Source organism: Cornus florida, unplaced genomic scaffold (genome assembly GCF_030987335.1).
Source record: "Cornus florida cultivar Cherokee Brave unplaced genomic scaffold, ASM3098733v1 CherokeeBrave_3.0.0_Hap2_Chr07, whole genome shotgun sequence".
Taxonomy (NCBI): Eukaryota; Viridiplantae; Streptophyta; class Magnoliopsida; order Cornales; family Cornaceae; genus Cornus; species Cornus florida.
The window spans coordinates 16,765,537-16,784,467 of NW_026775577.1; the positions used below are offsets into that span (position 1 = coordinate 16,765,537).

General features: G+C 30.8%; 1 protein-coding gene across 2 annotated transcripts; it reads right to left on the bottom strand.

Moving 5' to 3' along the window:
• Window positions 1–53: 53 nt before the first annotated feature.
• On the bottom strand, window positions 54–7,338 carry LOC132266595 (calcium-dependent protein kinase 28-like). Of its 2 annotated transcripts, XM_059767515.1 has the most exons (14): window positions 6,701–7,338; window positions 5,565–5,697; window positions 5,398–5,462; window positions 5,148–5,278; window positions 4,860–4,901; window positions 4,632–4,743; window positions 4,453–4,531; window positions 4,005–4,174; window positions 3,059–3,185; window positions 2,365–2,480; window positions 2,156–2,263; window positions 1,923–1,985; window positions 1,266–1,439; window positions 54–714 (listed from the first exon to the last, which is right to left on the bottom strand). In XM_059767515.1, exons 1-14 carry the CDS (start codon window positions 7,100–7,102, stop codon window positions 553–555), a joined length of 1,884 nt encoding a protein of 627 aa, XP_059623498.1. In that variant the 5' UTR covers window positions 7,103–7,338; the 3' UTR covers window positions 54–552. The 2 variants fall into 2 exon arrangements, with proteins under 2 accessions (XP_059623498.1, XP_059623499.1); XM_059767516.1 differs by lacking the exons at window positions 5,398–5,462; window positions 5,565–5,697.
• Between the last annotated feature and the right edge of the window lie 11,593 nt (window positions 7,339–18,931).

The following is an 18,931-nucleotide window of genomic DNA, read 5'->3' on the forward strand; positions in this document are numbered from 1 at the left end:
CTTGAATGGTATGAGATAGTGAGAATGTCTCGAACAGTTTTCACACTGCTGGCTTTTACAAGTATGAACATATTTATCTTTTTCTATAGTATAAAGAATAAATAACATAAATGAATTCTAGAGCAAACAATTTTCATTAATAATTTACTCATGTAACACATCATAAACACGTGCTATACTTTGCAAGGAAACCCCAACACTACGAATCATGTACACTAATATGACCATGCTACATGTAGCCATTTTCCACACACAGCCAGAGCAACTCTTTACATTAAACACCTCTTAGCCCAGGCAACTCTACATTAAACCCTTCTTAGCCCAAGCACCTCTTGAGCCGTTGCGGATTTCTGGCACTGATTGCCCTTTTTTTTTTCTTTTTTCTTTTTTTTTTTAAGACGCGCCCGCAAGATGGCAGAAGAGACTGAAGCAGATGAGAATTCATCATCTGTAAGCTTGATGATCTTCAAGTACCAGATTTTTTAAAAGGAACTCCACCTCTCTTACCCTACTCTCATTTCCGTCACAAAATTCTGGAACACCTTTTCTGCCTCACCTGAAAGCTTGGTGGGCATGTGGGCTAGGCACCTTTCGTGGAGAATTCAAGCTCGCAGTTCTTAAAAGTCTCCGGAATTCTGGTAAGCTTATCTTCCCATCTCTGTCGATATCAGCCTCCTCTAGAAGTGGGTCTAATGAGCCTTTTAATCCGGTATGCTGCAAGGCAATAGCAAAATGTTAAGAGGACAAACATTATGATTTACGAGGCTAGAGTTGTTCCCATGCATTTTTGAACTGGAAAAGGATGTGATTCAGACTGTAATAAATGGAATACAATGAGGTTTTATTAATAGATTTGCTATTAATCTATTTAGACCCAAAGAAAGATTTGACCTAAAACCAGTGTCCCAGGTTAAACAATTACAATCTTCAAATTTTATGGCTTAGCTGCTAGATGTTCCAACCTTCAAATTTTATGGCTTAGCTGCCAGATGCAATGTATCAAATCTATACAAGACCTCATGCTATATAATTTCAATTGGCAAGAAAGAAACATTAAACTAGAGTTGAAGGACCGCAATATATATATATAGATATATATATATATATATATATATATATATATATTTCTAGGTTCCTAAAATAATAGATTTGGCTTGCAGTATTACTGCCAACCCAAATCCCAACCTCATTTGTGTTTAGTGAGGCAAGAAAATGAAATGAAAACATTGGTTATGTGTGCAGAAATGCCAAGACTAAGTCCTCACCATTCTAAGTTCTTCTGGGGTTATATATCCATCTCTATCCACATCAAATTTCTCAAAAGCAGCCTGTGACCTCTGCAGCCACTTCTCTGTGTCATGCTCCTCTAATTGATTAACATGTAGGGTCGCTGCAACAAACTCTGGGAAATCCACAAGACCATCAGTATTACTGTCGATCTGTCTCAAGCAAACAAATAAAGCCCATCAGGATCCCATTTGTAGAAAGAAACACCATTCACAAGAAGATAAGACATCATGCTGTCAAGAATTAGTGCTGTTTTGGGACTTCTAGAGGGAAATAATAGGTAGGAACAATCATGAACTGCAATACCAAGGGCCTTGTAGCGTAGGGTACCTCCTCTACCTCCCAAAGTGGATGGTGAGGGTTCAAGTCCCCAGTAGGGGCAAACGGGTGTGTGAGTTTCTTGCCAATTGAAAAAAATTTAAAAAAAATCATGAACTGCAATGATCGAACATCTAGACTTTCTACATAAAAATGGGTGGTCATTCTGCAATGAAAAATGTACTTATTTATTATTTTATTTTATTTTATTTTATTTTTGTGGGTAGGGGGACTAGAAGTCTAGAACCGTAAGGGTTTGCAATGGGAAAAAGATAGTGTCGAATAAGAGCTGAAATTTGGACACTTCTTTGACTTACAGCTTGAAGAATCTCTAAAACACGCGAGTCTTTCAACTTCCAAGGAAGATCTTTAGCAAGGGCCTACATTAAAACCAGACATGTTATGACAAATTCATAAACTTTATGAAGTGTCAAATATCAAAGTGTAAAACTCCATGATTAGATTAATTATGCCCAACATTTAGAAATAACAAAGAAAGTAAATTCTTCGACTCGAGATCTTCCACGATTAAAATGTGAAGAAAGCATACCTGTCTCATTTCTTCAAGACTAATAGTGCCACTTTTATCCACATCAATTGCATCAAACTGATCATGAAGATCAGCCAGCTCCTCGTCATCAAGTGTGGTAGCCAATGCCTGCAAGATAATAGATTGTCCTTGAAATAAATATGACAAAGGGAAAGCATTGTTGAAGATGTACCATGGAACTTGCCAACCAAAGGAAAAAAAATTCTTACCCGCAGAGCAAACTGTTTCAGACGACTGTACTTCACAAATTGCCGCATATTGGATAGGACTGAAATATCTAGAGGAATTTCTGAGGCATTTCCCCCTTCTCTAACCCATGCGTGTGCTGGAAAAGTTGGAGCATGTTAGAACACTACAATCGTATACGGGTAAGAAAGTGTACAACAGACATGGTTTGACTATCAACAAAAGACAAATGTAAGATAATATCGGCAATGGCAAAACATTTTAAGTGCCAGTCACTAGAAAAATCCTTAATATAAAATATTCTACATTGTCATAGAAATCACATTTGATTCTATTAATGGTTAAATGCTTAAGAGACAAATCTAGGTCTTTGTACCAAACAGGGCCTTCTACCTCTTTGTTTGGCTTTTTCCATTGGCTACATGGGTTTAAAACTGCATCACCTATTGTGCAGCTTTCCCTACCTGCCAACTGGTATTGCTAAGATTCATGGCAGGCCTATCTCCTCCCAGCAACCCAGGCCTTGGCATCAATCCATAGAGGGTTGATGTCACACTGAGAGGTAGCTATAATAATTTAAAACTTTGATAAATCACTATGCGATCAATAAAGCACGGTCCAAATAGCAGTTAAGAATCGATAATTCTTTAAAATCCAAATTTATGCTACACCATTAAAACAATATTTGCTTCTTTCAGAAAACAATCAGAAACATACATAAGGCCTGAGCAGCAGTAAGTCTTGCACGAGGATCCTTCACCAGTAACTTTGTTACAAAATCTTTGGCGCTGCTGCTTATGTTTGGCCATGGTTTGCGACGAAAATCAGGCTTGTTCCTTAATACCTGAAATATTTGAAAACTTAATATGGATACTAATTACAGAAGCAAAACAAGAAGAATGTTCAAATTTCCTCCTCTGTAAAAAGTAATCAAGTTATTTAGGGGGAAAAATTCACTGATAAAAATTCAAGGATAAACATGAAATGGAAATAAGGTCACTAAATGACATGCAAAGCACACTATTAATTGAACAGAAATAATACAAATGGTATGAGTGACTAGAAAAGATATGGGTAAAGGAGTTCTTAATAGTGAAGCCTATTGATGACAAAACATTATAAAGTAGACTTAGATGGTATGAAAATATATAGCAAAGACCTATATGATACTACATATGCACCAGTATGACGAGGACGTTTAGTTTTCATAGAAGGTAAGAAACAAAGAGGCCAGCCAAGACTAACCCGAATGAAATATTAGAAATGTTTGAAGCCTAGTAGTGACAAAATAAGACAAAGTAGACTTAGATTGTATGAGCATATATAACAAAGACCTATATTATATAGATGCACCAGTATGACGAGGAACTTTAGTTTGCATAGAAGGTAAGAGATGGAAAGGCCAACTGAAACTAACATGATTATGGGATGAAATATTTTTAAAAGTTAAATATAATTGGAGAATTGGAGAAATGGCTTGTAATTGAAAAGAAAGCGCAAAGATAATTCAAGTAGCTGACCCTATCTATTTATATGGGATTAAAGCAAGGACAACAGTGATAATGATACTTATACTGAATCCAAAGAAAATTAAAGCAAAAACAATTCATCCCACTAAAAGCAGGAAGAAAATGTTAACTTCCAAGCTAAGAATGTATTGCACCTCCTTGAATATACCATCCTCGGTTTTATCCCAAAAAGGACGCCTGCCACAGAGCAAAATGTAAGTGATTACACCAATACTCCAAACATCTGATTCGGGCCCTGATTTACGTTTCAATACTTCAGGAGCAACATAGTAGGCACTGCCAACAATATCTCGAAACTTCTTCCCTGCATCAGTTATAAAATCATGCAAGCAAGGTTTCAGAGGTCTATAACTAAAACAGCCAAGACTTATCTCAAAATATTTTTGGCAAAAGCCATGGAAATCTCTGAACATAAGAGGAAAAAATATAAGAAATTTAAAAAGATTGTATAGTATAATTGTTGAATAACAGAATTGACAAGAATCGGACAGCAAGGACATATCATTATAATAAGAAATGTAAAACGAAATGATGCCTTGTCAGGACAAATGAAATCCTCAGTGTACCAGAACTTATACTCACCTGGTCTTATGAAGTCTGATAGACCAAAATCTGTAGCCTTTAAAGGTGAATCCACTTTTGGTGACTTGAAAAGAAAATTCTACAAGAAAGAGAGAAAATATAAGTGAAGCACCATCAAGCACCATGACTCCAGGAAACATAATCTAAATATCATGTTTGCTAGTTAACTTTGACAATACCTCTGGTTTCATGTCACGATGCACCAAACCATGTAAATGGCACTCAGCTGCAACCTTGAGCATCTGCCGCACAACTATTGCGGCATCTTTCTCAGTATAACGGCTGTCCTTTCTGATCAGAGAACATCAAAAGTAAGTAAATCATGCTTTTAGACCAGAAGCATATATCAAACAGCAAACACTTCAGACCATAGATGCTACATCATATTAAAAAGTTGAGATTCTTACTTGCCCAAAATCCTATCCAGCAATTCACCACCCTCACATAACCTAATAAGAGAAGTGAAGAAACCACCTAATTAAATCACAGTGAATTGAGATGACTGTTCTTTTTTTGGGAAAAAGTAACTAAATAATAGAGCACGTGACATATTTGGGCTCTCTGTAGGACATGGACTTTGATGCACTACAGAAATAAAAAGGTGAAAATATGAAATCCAAAGAGCTTAAAAAAAAAAAGGACATGTAGAATATGAATGGCAAAATCAAAGAGATTGTACAAATAACAAAACTTACTCCATGACTATATACACATAAGAATCGTCCTCAAATGCATTGTAAAAATGAACCACGTTTTCATGGCCAGCTAAGGCATGCAGTATCTTGACCTCTCTCTTAACATCCTCAACGGCAACAGGAAGAACCATCTGTCACCAAAGGCAAGAATTTATTCAAATGAATTACAACAATAAAAACCAAATAAACTTTAGCAAACAACCAACACATCAAAATGGTAATTTTTTCTCAAAAGTTTCAAGCCTCTTACGCATTCAACTGCACTCTCCATTTTGATTGTGTCTATGATCCCAACAGTCATATTAACCACAAGAACTAGTACCCAACAAAATAAGCCAGCAAATAACCACATTGTTCTCTTTCTAAAGCAACATTAAAGGAAGAAACAGTTGTAGAAGCAAGCTAACAGAGACATACTTGGAATTTGGAACATGGTATGCATCAATATACATCCTGATTTGCAAGGTTGTGGATGGAATACAATAGACAGTCCAAGCCACATCAGTAATGCTAATGCTCCAGACAGGAGCTCCTTCTTAAAGCCGGTCAACTACAGTTTAGTTTCAGCAGAATATATATTATTGTATCCCTTGTAATGTTGTAGCAGAAAGATCAACCACAGTTTATTTTGTGGAATGCGGGAAGGACCAACCAAAAAAGGAAAAACAAAAGGGGGCAGCTCCACATTTAGTAAAAAAAAATTAAAAAAAAAAAAAAAAAGAAAAATCCTGAAAACAGGAACTTTAATTATCTTGAGAAAAATAATGTTTGTTGATGTTAGAGATTATATTTAACAATCATGATAATATAGAAAGTAAATTCTCCATTAATCCCCACTAGTGTACTCTAATTAGACAAAGCTCCGTTCTTTTGTTAGCGCAGAGTCGCGCAGACACAAAGGCAATATTTAACCATCACTGTCAATGATAAGATAGAAAGTAAATTCTCTATTGATCCCCACTATACTCAAATTGGACAAAGATCTGTTCTTTAGTGACGCAGACACGAAGGCAGAATGAAGTTGCGAATTGAAGAAATAGCTCAATTTCGCTTAATCTAATAAAAGTGGCAAAAATATTAGTGCCAACGAGATCCTCCCCCATCTATGCTAGATTGCTCTCATGAGAACTAATTTTCAAGACCCACTCAAAGAACTCATCAGAAAATAGAGAAAACTATGAATGATGTGACCCAACGAACACATACTCCATCAAACAAGGTGTATATACAATCTCAATCAGAAAGTTGCTAAATATTCATTGAAAATCCAGAAAACAAAGAATCTCTGGATCAATTACCCATTTTTGGAAAGGTTGGATACTTTATCATCAATACCACCAACCAATCAAAATAACATATTCCTGGTTTGACCAAACACCCACAAAGCTATATTTCAAATCCAAATTAACTCCCCACAAATATGGAAAATCAAAAATTATAATGAACCCAATTTCACACATTTGAATTGCCATATAAAGCAGGAAAATTTTCAAAAAACATAGCAAAAATGCAAAACCCAATATAAAATTATTGATAAAAATTACAAAAATTACCTTATTCTTCTCGATTCTCTTGACTGCAACACGATCTCCATTAGACTTGTCGATGGCAACATAGGTATACCCAAATTGGCCATGACCCAATAGTTTCCCAATCGAGTACTTTCTATCGAAATCTTTGGCGAACCCAAAATCGGTTCGCTTTCCACAGGGTATGACCCCACTTCGCAGCCTCGAATTCCCCTTTTCTCTCGGCCTAACCTGCTGAGGATTCCTCTGTTTCTGTTGATGATTTTTATTGGTCTCTTGGGTATTTTTCGATTTCTGACGCGATTTTCTGTCTCGTTTCTTTGATGTAGTTGTTGTTGCTGGTTTGGTGTTGTCTTTGCGGTTGTGTTTGACGTTGTTGTTGCTGTTTGAGCCACCGACTCTGGTTCTCGAGAAGCAAATACCCATCTTATGTTGAGCTTCTCAAAGGTTTTGGGTTACCAGTGATCATATGAAGAGATAGAGAGGAGAGAGAAATGCAATGACATTACAGGGAAAAGGAAGAAGGGACGAAAGAGAGGAGGACGGTGGTGGTGATGGTCAAAACAAACTTTCGAAGAAGATGGAGAGAGAGAGAGAAGGGGGTTGGGAAACGGAAACGGAAACGGAAACGGGTTTTAGAAGATCGCCCGTTTATCTTTCATTTGGATGGAAAAAACGAAAATATATAAGTTTCCGGAAAATATATATATATATATTTATATATAAACCGATTTGTGAATTACAGTAAAAAATTATCCAAGTTCGAAAGTCTAAAAAAAAAGACTATTTAAGCATGAGGTAATAATAACTCACCATAAAACAATAGAAATTGCTAAGGCTTGTATTATAAAAAAAATTATTATATAAATTTCAGATCATTGGTCCAACCAATATACATCTAAATAAATTTATCATATGTATATAAATTTTATTCAATTTTTCATCTAGGTGTCAAATAGTGATTAGTTAGATTAATAATTATTTAACACCTAAATGTGTAAATTATATTCAGTTTATTTATTTATTTAAGAGTCAAATAGTGATTGGCAAGAGTCCGGTTATGTAATAATTTCCCTATTATAATTTTTATAATTTTTTAATTTAATTATTATTATTAGTATAAAAATAAATTAAAGAATTGGCAAATTTTTTTGTAATTTTTGTTTGTTATTTTACTTCGTTTCCGATTTGGATTTGGGAAGTTCGTTTGCCGCGTGAATTACAGGCTGTTGAATGGAAATTGGGTAATCATTAATGTTAAGCGTCTTTTTGGAATGTATGAAAGATACTATTTTTTTTTTTAAAAATTGATCTCGTATCATGTCTTGAACGGATGATATTGATTTGAAATAATTCATAACATAATAGGTATTTTTGGACACAAACGCTTATCACTCAATTAGTAATATTGGGTACTTTTATATTGTAGTGGATGAAGTAAATCAAATTTTTTAATTTTTCAAAATAAATTTTCATTACGAAATATGGTTTAGATTTCTATCCAAAATACCTCTACATAAAACAGTTGTCATATTATTGTATGTCAAATGGGTAGTGTTTTTAGATTCTAGATACTGTAGTGGCATGTAAACCCAATAAGATAGAGAAGTGTTATCACACTATACCCGTTTGGTATGCGTTTTGTTTCTGTTGTTTTTGTTTTTGAACTGTTATAGTGTCAATTTTGGCAACAAAAGTATGTTTAGTGGGGCCTTATTTTATTTTACAAAGTGTTAAAACACTTCGTGAACAGTGACCTAAAACCAAAATACCGAAAATATATTTTTTTTATTGTTTTGATAATTGTTCATGACTCAAAATCATAACTATGTATGTTTCTGTTTATGACATTTTCACAGCAAAATATCGTTATCAAACATGCTTTGAAATTTTTTTTCCAAAACACTATATTTGTTTTAGTTAAAAAAAAAATTAATACCAAACAGGCCCAAAATAAATTTTTTTTTTTTTGGGCATTGGGTAAATAGACGGAAAGGAGATGGGATAGGTCATAGGGTGGGGGCACTTATCACAGTAAATTGAAAATTGAAGTAGAAGAAAATTTATTTATTTATTTATTTTTTGGTGTGATCATATTTTTATTATATCGAATGTACCTTTATATCCTCCACTTAAATGGGAAGAGTTTCTTTCGTGAAGAAAACGTTTCATGATAGGTACTTGTAAGGCATGTACGGTATGTCTTAAATCTCAATAGGTACTTGTATGGCATGTATGGCATGTATGGCATGTAAATTTGATAAAGTAAAAAATGATAACAAAATAAATAATTAAATATTACTTTAAGACCAAGAGTTTACTAAGAGTTGTTTCTGTTACCCATGATGAATATTACAAAAAGATGAGTAGATGGTGACATCGACGTGGAAAATTGAAATTGGAGCCAAGTTAGTAGTATCTTTTGTAATAAACTAATATCAAATAATTTATCTTTAAAATAAATTATACAGTATAACGATTATTAGGCTAGTAATATTGTATGGAATTGAAAAAGACACAAACATAATACATTTATGTACCAAAAATGAAGATGTTATGTAAGATAATAGGAATCACTAGAAGAGATAAAATAAAATAATGAACATGTAAGGAGAATATTAGGTATAGTACATATAAATGATAAACTTAGAAAAATATACTTAGATGGTATGACTATATCAAATATAGATTTCATAATGCACTTATTGAAAGGGGAAGAGTTGTTTATTTAAAAAGTGAGTCGTGAGTGACAAATAGACCGACGAGAGTCTACATTGGATGAAGTAATTAAAAATAACTTGCAAAATTTACAGTAGAAAAGAATGAGAAAAGAGAATTCATGCTTCTGAATTCATTCATACAAGATAAATGCAAGAATGATAATGATAATAGGTAAAAGCAAAAATGATGATGATAATACCCTATTTTGATATAAGAAGTGAGAAAATATCAAGAATGACTTTAACACTAAGTAAACTTATGAGGTTTAATGAGTATGCTCAACTATATATCCTTCGTCTCAAGTGCTGTTAGATTGGTCATATATATATATATATATATATATATGATGCACGAATTGATCTTCTGTTGTGTGAAAAAAACGTTAATAGTCTTATTTAGTAAAATATTAAGAATGCCATTTATCAGTGGACCATTATGCCCTTAAGGTATATATGTTAATAAATGGTTAACTAGGAGTAATAATTTATTTATGTTTCATTAGGCATTACTAATATTTATCCATGAATAAAATGAAGTAATCATAGATTGATAATTAAGTTTTAGATTGAGGTTTTTTTTTATTTTTTTTTTAATAAAAATCTTGGCCAAGAAATCCCAAAATATTCCTGGAGTGATTATATGGTTGAATCTTTTACCATTCACTAAGAGATATCATTAAATAGCAAGTCTTAACCACCCAATGCACCCTCACTCTACCCTTCTAACTTAAGTTACACGGAATTGGATTGAAAATGGAAACATAAAAAAGAGTAGAAGAATTATGTGACTTAACTTTAACCAATACTTTATAAAATGACTAGTTACAATGGGTAGATATTTCACAATCCAATTCAAAAGCTTAAAGCTATTAGGTGGGAACAAACTCCCCTTATTATATTCTCTCCGACCCAAATTAGCAATGCCCTCGTTGCGGCTCACCCAGACATCTTCGAATCGGGCGTTTGGCATGACACCGGATCAAAAACTGAATCTGATTATGATACTAACTGTAAATATGTGAGTTCTTTACAATCCGATTTAAAAAATTTAACTTATCGGGCGCGACTAACATCTAACCAATATATATCACATTTATTTTTTTTATCCGATCCGACGAATTGTTACACTAGTACAATGTAGTTTATATTCCTCAAGGCAACTGTACTTTTTGATGACAATATATACAGGGCCTACAGCCTCGGACCCATCTTCCATATTCTTTATGGCAACTTGCAAATCCACCTGCACTTTCTGTCACACCTTCGGGTTGCTCCAAAAATCTCACTCGCGCCATCTTTTTATCCTCCATTCTTTCTCCTCCTGGAAGAGAGAAGATATTTATTCCGCCCCCTTCTCCTCTAGCCACTTGGCCGCGCCACCTCCACTGGTGGCAGAAAAGGTATTTGACGTCAAAAAAAATATATCACCAGTTAAAAAGAGATTTCAAATCATAAATTATAGTAACAATCACGAGATACACGATGCAATATAAAGTTATTATCTATAGTTTTTTTTTTTTTTTTAACAAAATCATTTATGATTATATTCACAAATCATGTAAATTAGCTTGCCATAATAATGTCTTTTTTTATTAACTTTCAATTTTTACTTAATATAAATAATTAATAGTACGACTTGCCATAATAATGTCTTTTTTTATTAACTTCCAATTTTTACTTAATATAAATAATTAATAGTACGACTCATTTGTAGTCTATTATTTATTATTTAACTAAAATAACAAAAGCGAAAATTAATCAGAGTTGCTATTTCAATTGATTGTCTTCCATAATCGCATTGATTATTTTTATCCAATTAGTTTTGATCATTGCTCATTAAGATGAAAATCATAAAAACATACTGTATATAGGATAATCAATTATTTGAAAATCATAAAACATATGAAAAGACAATAAAGGAAGGGACTATCCACTTTAATAGAGCCAAGTATAATGTTCCAATTAAGCTTTTTCATCCACTCATTTTCAAATCACATGATTCACACTATTCTTTCTTTCATTCACGTTATTCTTTCTTTTTAGTGCCAAGTCATCCATTGGCCATATAGTAATAAAATAAAATAAATAAATAAAGTAGAATCGTAAATTTCGAGCCAAGTACTCGGTTGCTCGATATTATTATTTATTTATTTATTTTAAGCATAGTTGCTCGATATTAATAGAGTCCATTTTTCATTAATGGACTTTTTTTAATTTTTTTAATTTTTTTTTTGTAGGTGGAGAAATGTTAAATGAATCGATTTATGTTGAATTACAGAAGAAATGTTAGTTAAAATCAAATTTAACAATTTTGATTTTAAATTTAAAAGGATTCATAGATTGATTTAAAATTCTTTTATGTTTTTATTATCCTTAAATAAGTTGGCATGTATTGGTTAAGAGTTATCATATGTCTTCCTAATTTAATTGTCTTTATAAATTAATTAATAAACTATACTCTTCCAATACATTAGTTTGTCCAATGTATGTGAGTCGGACTAAGTATGTATTCAGTAATAAATTTTGAGATATTTTAAAAGACCGATAAATCACACAATTTTTCTTAACAGGTGTTACTTTCACGTTTCGAACATGTTTCAACTCTCGCCCTTCGCACACGCTCTTGTTTAAATTTTCATTACTTATAATTTAATTACGTCGTTCTCACTCTCTCGCTTTTGAATTTACTCTTATTCCTACTCCCTCCTGTTTTACGTGACTTAGACTGACACTACCATCCAACACAACAAGTAAAAAAAAAAGAAAAAAAAAAAAAACAACTAATGTTGATGATCACAAGAAGCCATCGTATTGATAATATATATATAGAAGGGGCATTGACTTGGTCGTTGTATATCCTCAAAAGTCAGACGCACACACTTCGAGTGCATACAAAAATGTATAATTTTTATGTTTTTTTGACAGAAACATCAAATATGAATGGTTGACAAGGGACAGATAGTGACCCTTGGTAAAGAAGAAAAGTTGTAGCATTTGGATTTTTATCAAACTTTTTAGAGAACCAATTAATCTATTTTCTTTATATTTTGCAGTTTTTAGACGAAAATGTATAAAATTGTTTTTATTTTTTTATAAATAAAAACCAAAAAACTTTTATACTTATAAGTATGTTCAGTATTTTATAACATAGTAAAAGTTGAGTTATAGTTCCATACAGCTAGCTAGACACGATAATTTTTTTCCTTTTATTTCTTCAAAAAAAAATTATCTATAATTATAAACCTTAAAAATAATAACAGACTAAACATTAACTGGATCTGAAAATATTGAATTAAAATAATAATATTAACAAACTGCAAGGGTTGGAACATATAGTTAACAAAGTAGACATTCACACCACTTTTCAAAATAAGTGGTTCTGCTATAATATTCTTCCTTATTTTCCATCTCAATATATAATTATATGTATATATTTTAAACATGAGCCCGGATCCTGTAAGATAGAGCTCATGTACAGTATTATATTGGACCCTGTTCATAGTTCAAATAACTCACAATTTTCACGCGTGTGAGTTACGAGCCATTTAATACAATACAACATTTGTAACAATATAACATTTGTGCTCTATTGCACCGTATCCCAACACCTTAAACATGAGCTAGGCCAAAGAGATGTGAATGAATTCTTCTAAAATATCATGGGTGGAAAGAGATACTATTTTTAATTATTAAAGTCCACCAAACTTAATAATTAAATTAAGTTCATGTTTAACTAAGATTAAATTAAATTAAGTAGACTTGACAAACATTTGTGATTGACTGACTTGACTAAGATTTTGTCTACTTAGTGTATTGTGATAATGTGATAAATTATTTTATTGTTATCTTCCTACCTCAAGTTAAGAAATTAAAGGACATTATTTAGTAGTCTAGCTGATAAAACGTTTAATTCTTTAAACACAAATTTTTCCTCTCCCTAAAATTATTATCAAATTTAGAGATACACATGAGAGATTGTCTGAAAATTCAAATTATTATCATTTTCTTTACAAAAATATTACATCTTCTTGATCATCTATGTCCATCTTCTTGTATATCATTCATGAGGGAAAATTGTGACTTAAAATTCAACCAAAAAAAAAAAAAGTGACTTAAAACTGTATATATATATATATATATATATATATATATATATATATATATATATAAAACATTGTTCTTTGCCTTTTTAGTTTTTGGCACATAAAAAATTATTTTCTCAGCTCTTTATAGGTTCTGGCACAGAAAATTTACAAGAAAGTGATAATGGAAAATTAATTGCCTGATTTGATTATAAAAGGTTATAAAAACTACATGACTTGTTGATTTTTTTTTTTTTTTTACATGAACCGGTATTATATGGCTCTTAATAATCACATCGCACCCAAATATGATAGATTTGTTTTAAATAAAAAAAATTTTGCGCTTATGTGACAGGTTGAGATTGACCCAGATTATAGAGTCTTTTATGCTTTAACTGTCACACACATGCAAATATGTCACTCTTATGTTTTATTTAATTTTTTAATTACGAATCCACTAGTGATTGATTAGTTCGGCATCTAATAATTTTTGAAGCTGTGGAAGGAAATGACACTATGGGGTATGAGAAATTATTAAATGGTTCTGACTCATATGACACTTGATTAACTAATTCAATTAATATTAATGTTGAGATTTTTTTGTAATACACTCCGTATTAATACACTCTTATACGATTATTTTTTTAAATTGAATTTAACTAATTAACTAAGCATTAATAATCCAAAACCATCTAATAATTTTTTGTACATCATATTACATCAACAGTGACCACATCATGACTAACACTAAATGCCACTTTTAAAAAAGTATTGTATTTTAGAGTGTGAACACGATCCATCTGGTACACCAACGCCCACCTACGAAATGGATAATAGAAACGTGCTTTTTACCACTAGAAGTGATGGTTTTTGTCTGTTTCTTTTAGTATTATTGCCTTTGAGATAAATTGTGGAGTGATTGTCACTAAATACCATATAATATTTACTATTGTATAATATATATATTTTTCTAAAATAGAAAATCAGTTTTTATTCAATTCTATTTTACAATGTTAGGACCGAAGAGATAAGTTTTCTTTTTAAAATATATATTTTTATATAATTTTAGATTAAAAACTTCCAATACAATAAGATAAAAAAATAAAAAAATAAAAAGAAGAAGAAGAGGAAGAAAGAAGTTCCTATGAGTACATCGGATTGTTGGTTTAATGGGACTAAACATAAGCTTAGGGGGTATGAAAAAAGTGTGTTGTCATATATATATATAAATTTGAAAAAAGTGTGTTGTCATATATATATATATTGTCTACTTATTTTACTGAATTTCTTCTATAAACTAGCTCTAAAGTCTTATATGTATATCATTGCTCTTTTGTGCGTGTGTGCGTGTGTGTGAGAGAGAGAGAGAGAGAGAGAATATCATACAAGGTACCAAACATAAATAAGGGATGGTCGGTAACAATGACCCTCTAATGATACTCCTCCACTTATAATGACAAAATAAAGGCAGTTATTTTTGTTTAATAAAGAGTTGTGAATTATGTGACTAGTCCTATTCACATAAATAATAATAATTATTATTATTATAATATGTGTCCAACTCTTGAAATACTTATCATTTATTTTTTTAATAAATCACCTTTCATCAACTATTAATCAAAGGAGGCATAGCTAGCAAACCTATGGTTCAAAAATACCATTAGGTATGGCAATATAGTTACAAGGTTTGGAATTAATTTTATAGTAACCCTAGAAATAGAAAAAATCAACCCAATTTTTTTCCTATGTAATGTATATAATTTTTGTCAATATTAGAGAATTCCAGCTTAGCTCAATATAGAATAATTCAGTCAAATTAAATTTGTTGATCCATATTGAAAAATATGCAAGGTCTCTTACTTGGAAAACAGAAATTATGAACAAGTCCAACAAAAATGATTAATTAGTCTTTAAAATAAAGTTTGATATGAAAATTAGTAACAAGTCCAATTACCATTACCAAGTCTAAGGCAATTAATTTTTTTATTTTTTTATTTTTTATAATATGAAATGTAGATGAAGATTTGTATACAACATATAAATTGCAAAAAGAAACTATGAACAAGTCCAACAAAAATGATTAATTAGTGTTTAAAATAAACCTTGATATGAAAATTGTAACAAGTCCAATTACCATTACCAAGTCTAAGGCAATTAATTTTTTTATTATTTTTTACAATATGAAATGTGGATGAAGATTTGTATACATGTAAATTGCAAATTAATGCTTTATATATAATCCTAGTCTAACACGCACATACAACGTACAAAGAATAATTAATTTATCTTCATCTTTTCTCTCTCCTTCTGGACATCCTCACTAATTTCTCTTTCTTCTGTTCTCTTTTTACCAATTCATTACCTACTTTAATTCACTTGTTCTAATCTCTATTTATCATTTATATGTCAAATCTAACCTATACATATATATTTTTCTTTTTTCTTTTTTCAATTATATAGTTATAAATTTTTTATATTGCCCCCTTAAAATTATAAAAAAAATTGTTTTTGTCTACCTCATTTCACACAACTTCTTAGGTTCGACCTTGAATGTGAACATTCCAAAATCAGAGACGTATTCAACTGTATTTATATAAATAAAGATGGCGTTTCATATCTATATATATATATATATATATATTATGTCGACCATTGTGGAAACACTCTTCTATAATTCTATTTAAATGATTTGGTTGCTTAACTCCATCCAGTATTCCATATGGTGTTAGCTCTGTCTTCGAATATTGCATACGTGTGTCAAAGTGGTCCTTTAAATGGTGTAGATGTAGAACTCCTTATGCAATACTTCATTGATCAATTGTTGGATATGGTGAAACTTTGTTTCGTTGGCATGAAATATATATATTATATTGTAACGAATCGTTTGAATCTCCATTAATTTGGAGTCCAATGCTAGGTGTTCTATTGCTGGTGGGTAATAATTGTTTATGTTTGATATTTTGGTTTCATCCTCATATAGTCATATTCATATATGTGTGTACGTATCTTTGTATTTATTATATGCACGCGTGTAAGTTATATAGATGGTGATGTTTATATAAGTTTGTATATATTATTCTTCATGCATCTAAACATGAAACAAATAATGAAATGGAATCAAAACAAACACAACTACACACTTCATTACAAATTGAGTGATTTGTACAAGAAGATAGGGTTGCGTCAAGGGCAAATTAATTGTAACTTTTTTAGTTTACTTTTAACGTTAATAGTATGTGTTTATATATATATATATATATAATAGAGCAAATTAAGAATAGTTGAGATTTTCAAGTGTCAATCGTTTTTTTTTTTTCTTTTCTCTAATTCATAACAAATAATATATATGTGTGTGTGTGTGTGAGAGAGAGAGACTATGTGTGTATAAATAAAGTATGTTACAACAAGGAGTATCACAATAATGATTATTATTATTGTTATTATTTTACTATATTTTGAATTTATTAAAGCAATAGGTTTATTCAAATGTGATAAGTAATTTCATTCACAAACCATATCTATCAATAAATAAATAAATAAATAAAGTTCATTCATAAACCACATTCAATAATCATAAGGTAAGCCATAAATAGAAATTTTTTTAGAATTTGGAAAGGGCAAGATTTAATTTTTATATAAAAAATCACTATTAGTAACTATAATAATGTATTTTTTTTTTTTTTTGAATTTTTTGAAGCAAGATGTTTATTCAAATTTGAAGGGTTATAAGTAATTTCATTCACAAACCATTCAATAATCATAAGGCACAAACCATTCAATAATCAAAAGATAAACCATAAATAGATTTTTTTTTAAAATTTGGAGAGACAAGCTTTAATTTTTATATAAAAATGACCATTAGTAACTATAATTTAGTACCATAAATATTTATGGTTTTACAAAAATTTTGAAGAACCAACTTTAATTTTTAGAAAAATTACCATTAATAACTATAATTTAGCACCATAAATAGATTTTACAAAAAAATTGGAGGGGCCAATTTAATTTCTATATAGAAAAATGACTATTAATATATATTTAATACTACTACTAAAATTTTGGGGGCCATCGACTCCCCTGGCCCCACTCCCCCCTCGCATTAGGTTTTAGGTTTAAATTTTTTTTGAGTACGATTAAGTTTTTTAGAGATCACGATTGCATTCGTGTAAAGGGATCACTTTGAGTTGAATTATTTAGAGTTGGGTATGTCACTTCTTTTGCTATTTATCATGCCTCATAGAGCCTATGTGAGTATGCATGCATAAATAGAACAGATTAAAGAGTATTGAATAGAGGAATGAAGGATTTTAGAACATTGGAGAGCATGTAGAGGTTGATAGATTGAAGAAGCCATAGAAGAGGAGAGAGTTTTGTAGAATTTATAAATAGGTAGACATTTATGTATAGAGTTCTAAACACTTCTTAATCATTAATTGTGATGCACTTCAGTAAACTGTTAAATCCTTGATGGTATAAATAGGTGAGGGTGTGATCTTTATAAAATAAATTCCAAAGAATGAAAGTGTAAAATTCCGAGTGGCAAAAGCTGGAGTTGGAAGGCTGCCCAAAGAAATCTAATGTATTGACATGTTGATAAAATGGTATCCATATTATTGACATGTTTAGTAAGTTCGGAATTTTAATCCACATATCCACTCCCACATCGATTAAGTTATGTCCCACATCGATTAAATCTAAGTTGAGTTTTTGGTTAATAATATGCCTATTTCTTGATTGTGTAGTTTTTAAAAGAATACTAAAAATTATAAAACAAATTATAAATTTTTACTTGTATTTTCTGCTTACAATTAATTTTAAAGACATACCCAACTATATATATATATACATATTCAGTTTCCTAAAATTGGAAATTCAAATGCGATACAATGTAAATAGAACAGATTCAAGATCCCATCTAGTACTTCAAAAATATAGAGAGTGTAGAAGAGAGAATATATATATATATATATATATATATATATATATATATATATTCGTTCGGTTTGCTAAAATTGGAAATTCAAATGCATAAGAGAATTACAATGTAATATGTATTAAAATAGAGGACATTAATGTCTTTTAAACTATCATTACAACACATTCAGGATCACATCTTGAATATTAATTCGTGATGTGTAGCAGTGTTCTTATTCTTTTTATATATTGTGACCATTGAAAAAAAACATATGAAAATACCAAATCATTGTGTGCGTGTGTGTGTATATATATTCACTTCTTCACTCCCTCAATTTCTGTAAATTTTTGTTGTGGATTTCTTTAAAATTTAACCATAATTAGAAAATACCACATCAAAGTATAATTATATAAAGCTTTAAGTGAATTATGTAAACTATGGTTCTTATTTACAAGAAATATATCACTCATTCATTGTAAATTGCAGTGTTTGAATTCTATAATGATAGTGCTGTTATTTTTCCTCTTTTCTATATTAA

What these genes read in the sequence shown, in the direction of transcription:
- LOC132266595 (XM_059767515.1), bottom strand. Translation starts at nt 7,102, where the DNA reads ATGGGTATTTGCTTCTCGAGAACCAGAGTCGGTGGCTCAAACAGCAAC. An exon ending in ATCAGACTTCATAAGACCAG is followed by an intron (nt 4,175 to 4,452) that starts GTGAGTATAAGT and finishes TAACTGATGCAG; the next exon opens with GGAAGAAGTTTCGAGATATT. An exon ending in CCCCAGAAGAACTTAGAATG is followed by an intron (nt 715 to 1,265) that starts GTGAGGACTTAG and finishes ATTGCCTTGCAG; the next exon opens with CATACCGGATTAAAAGGCTC.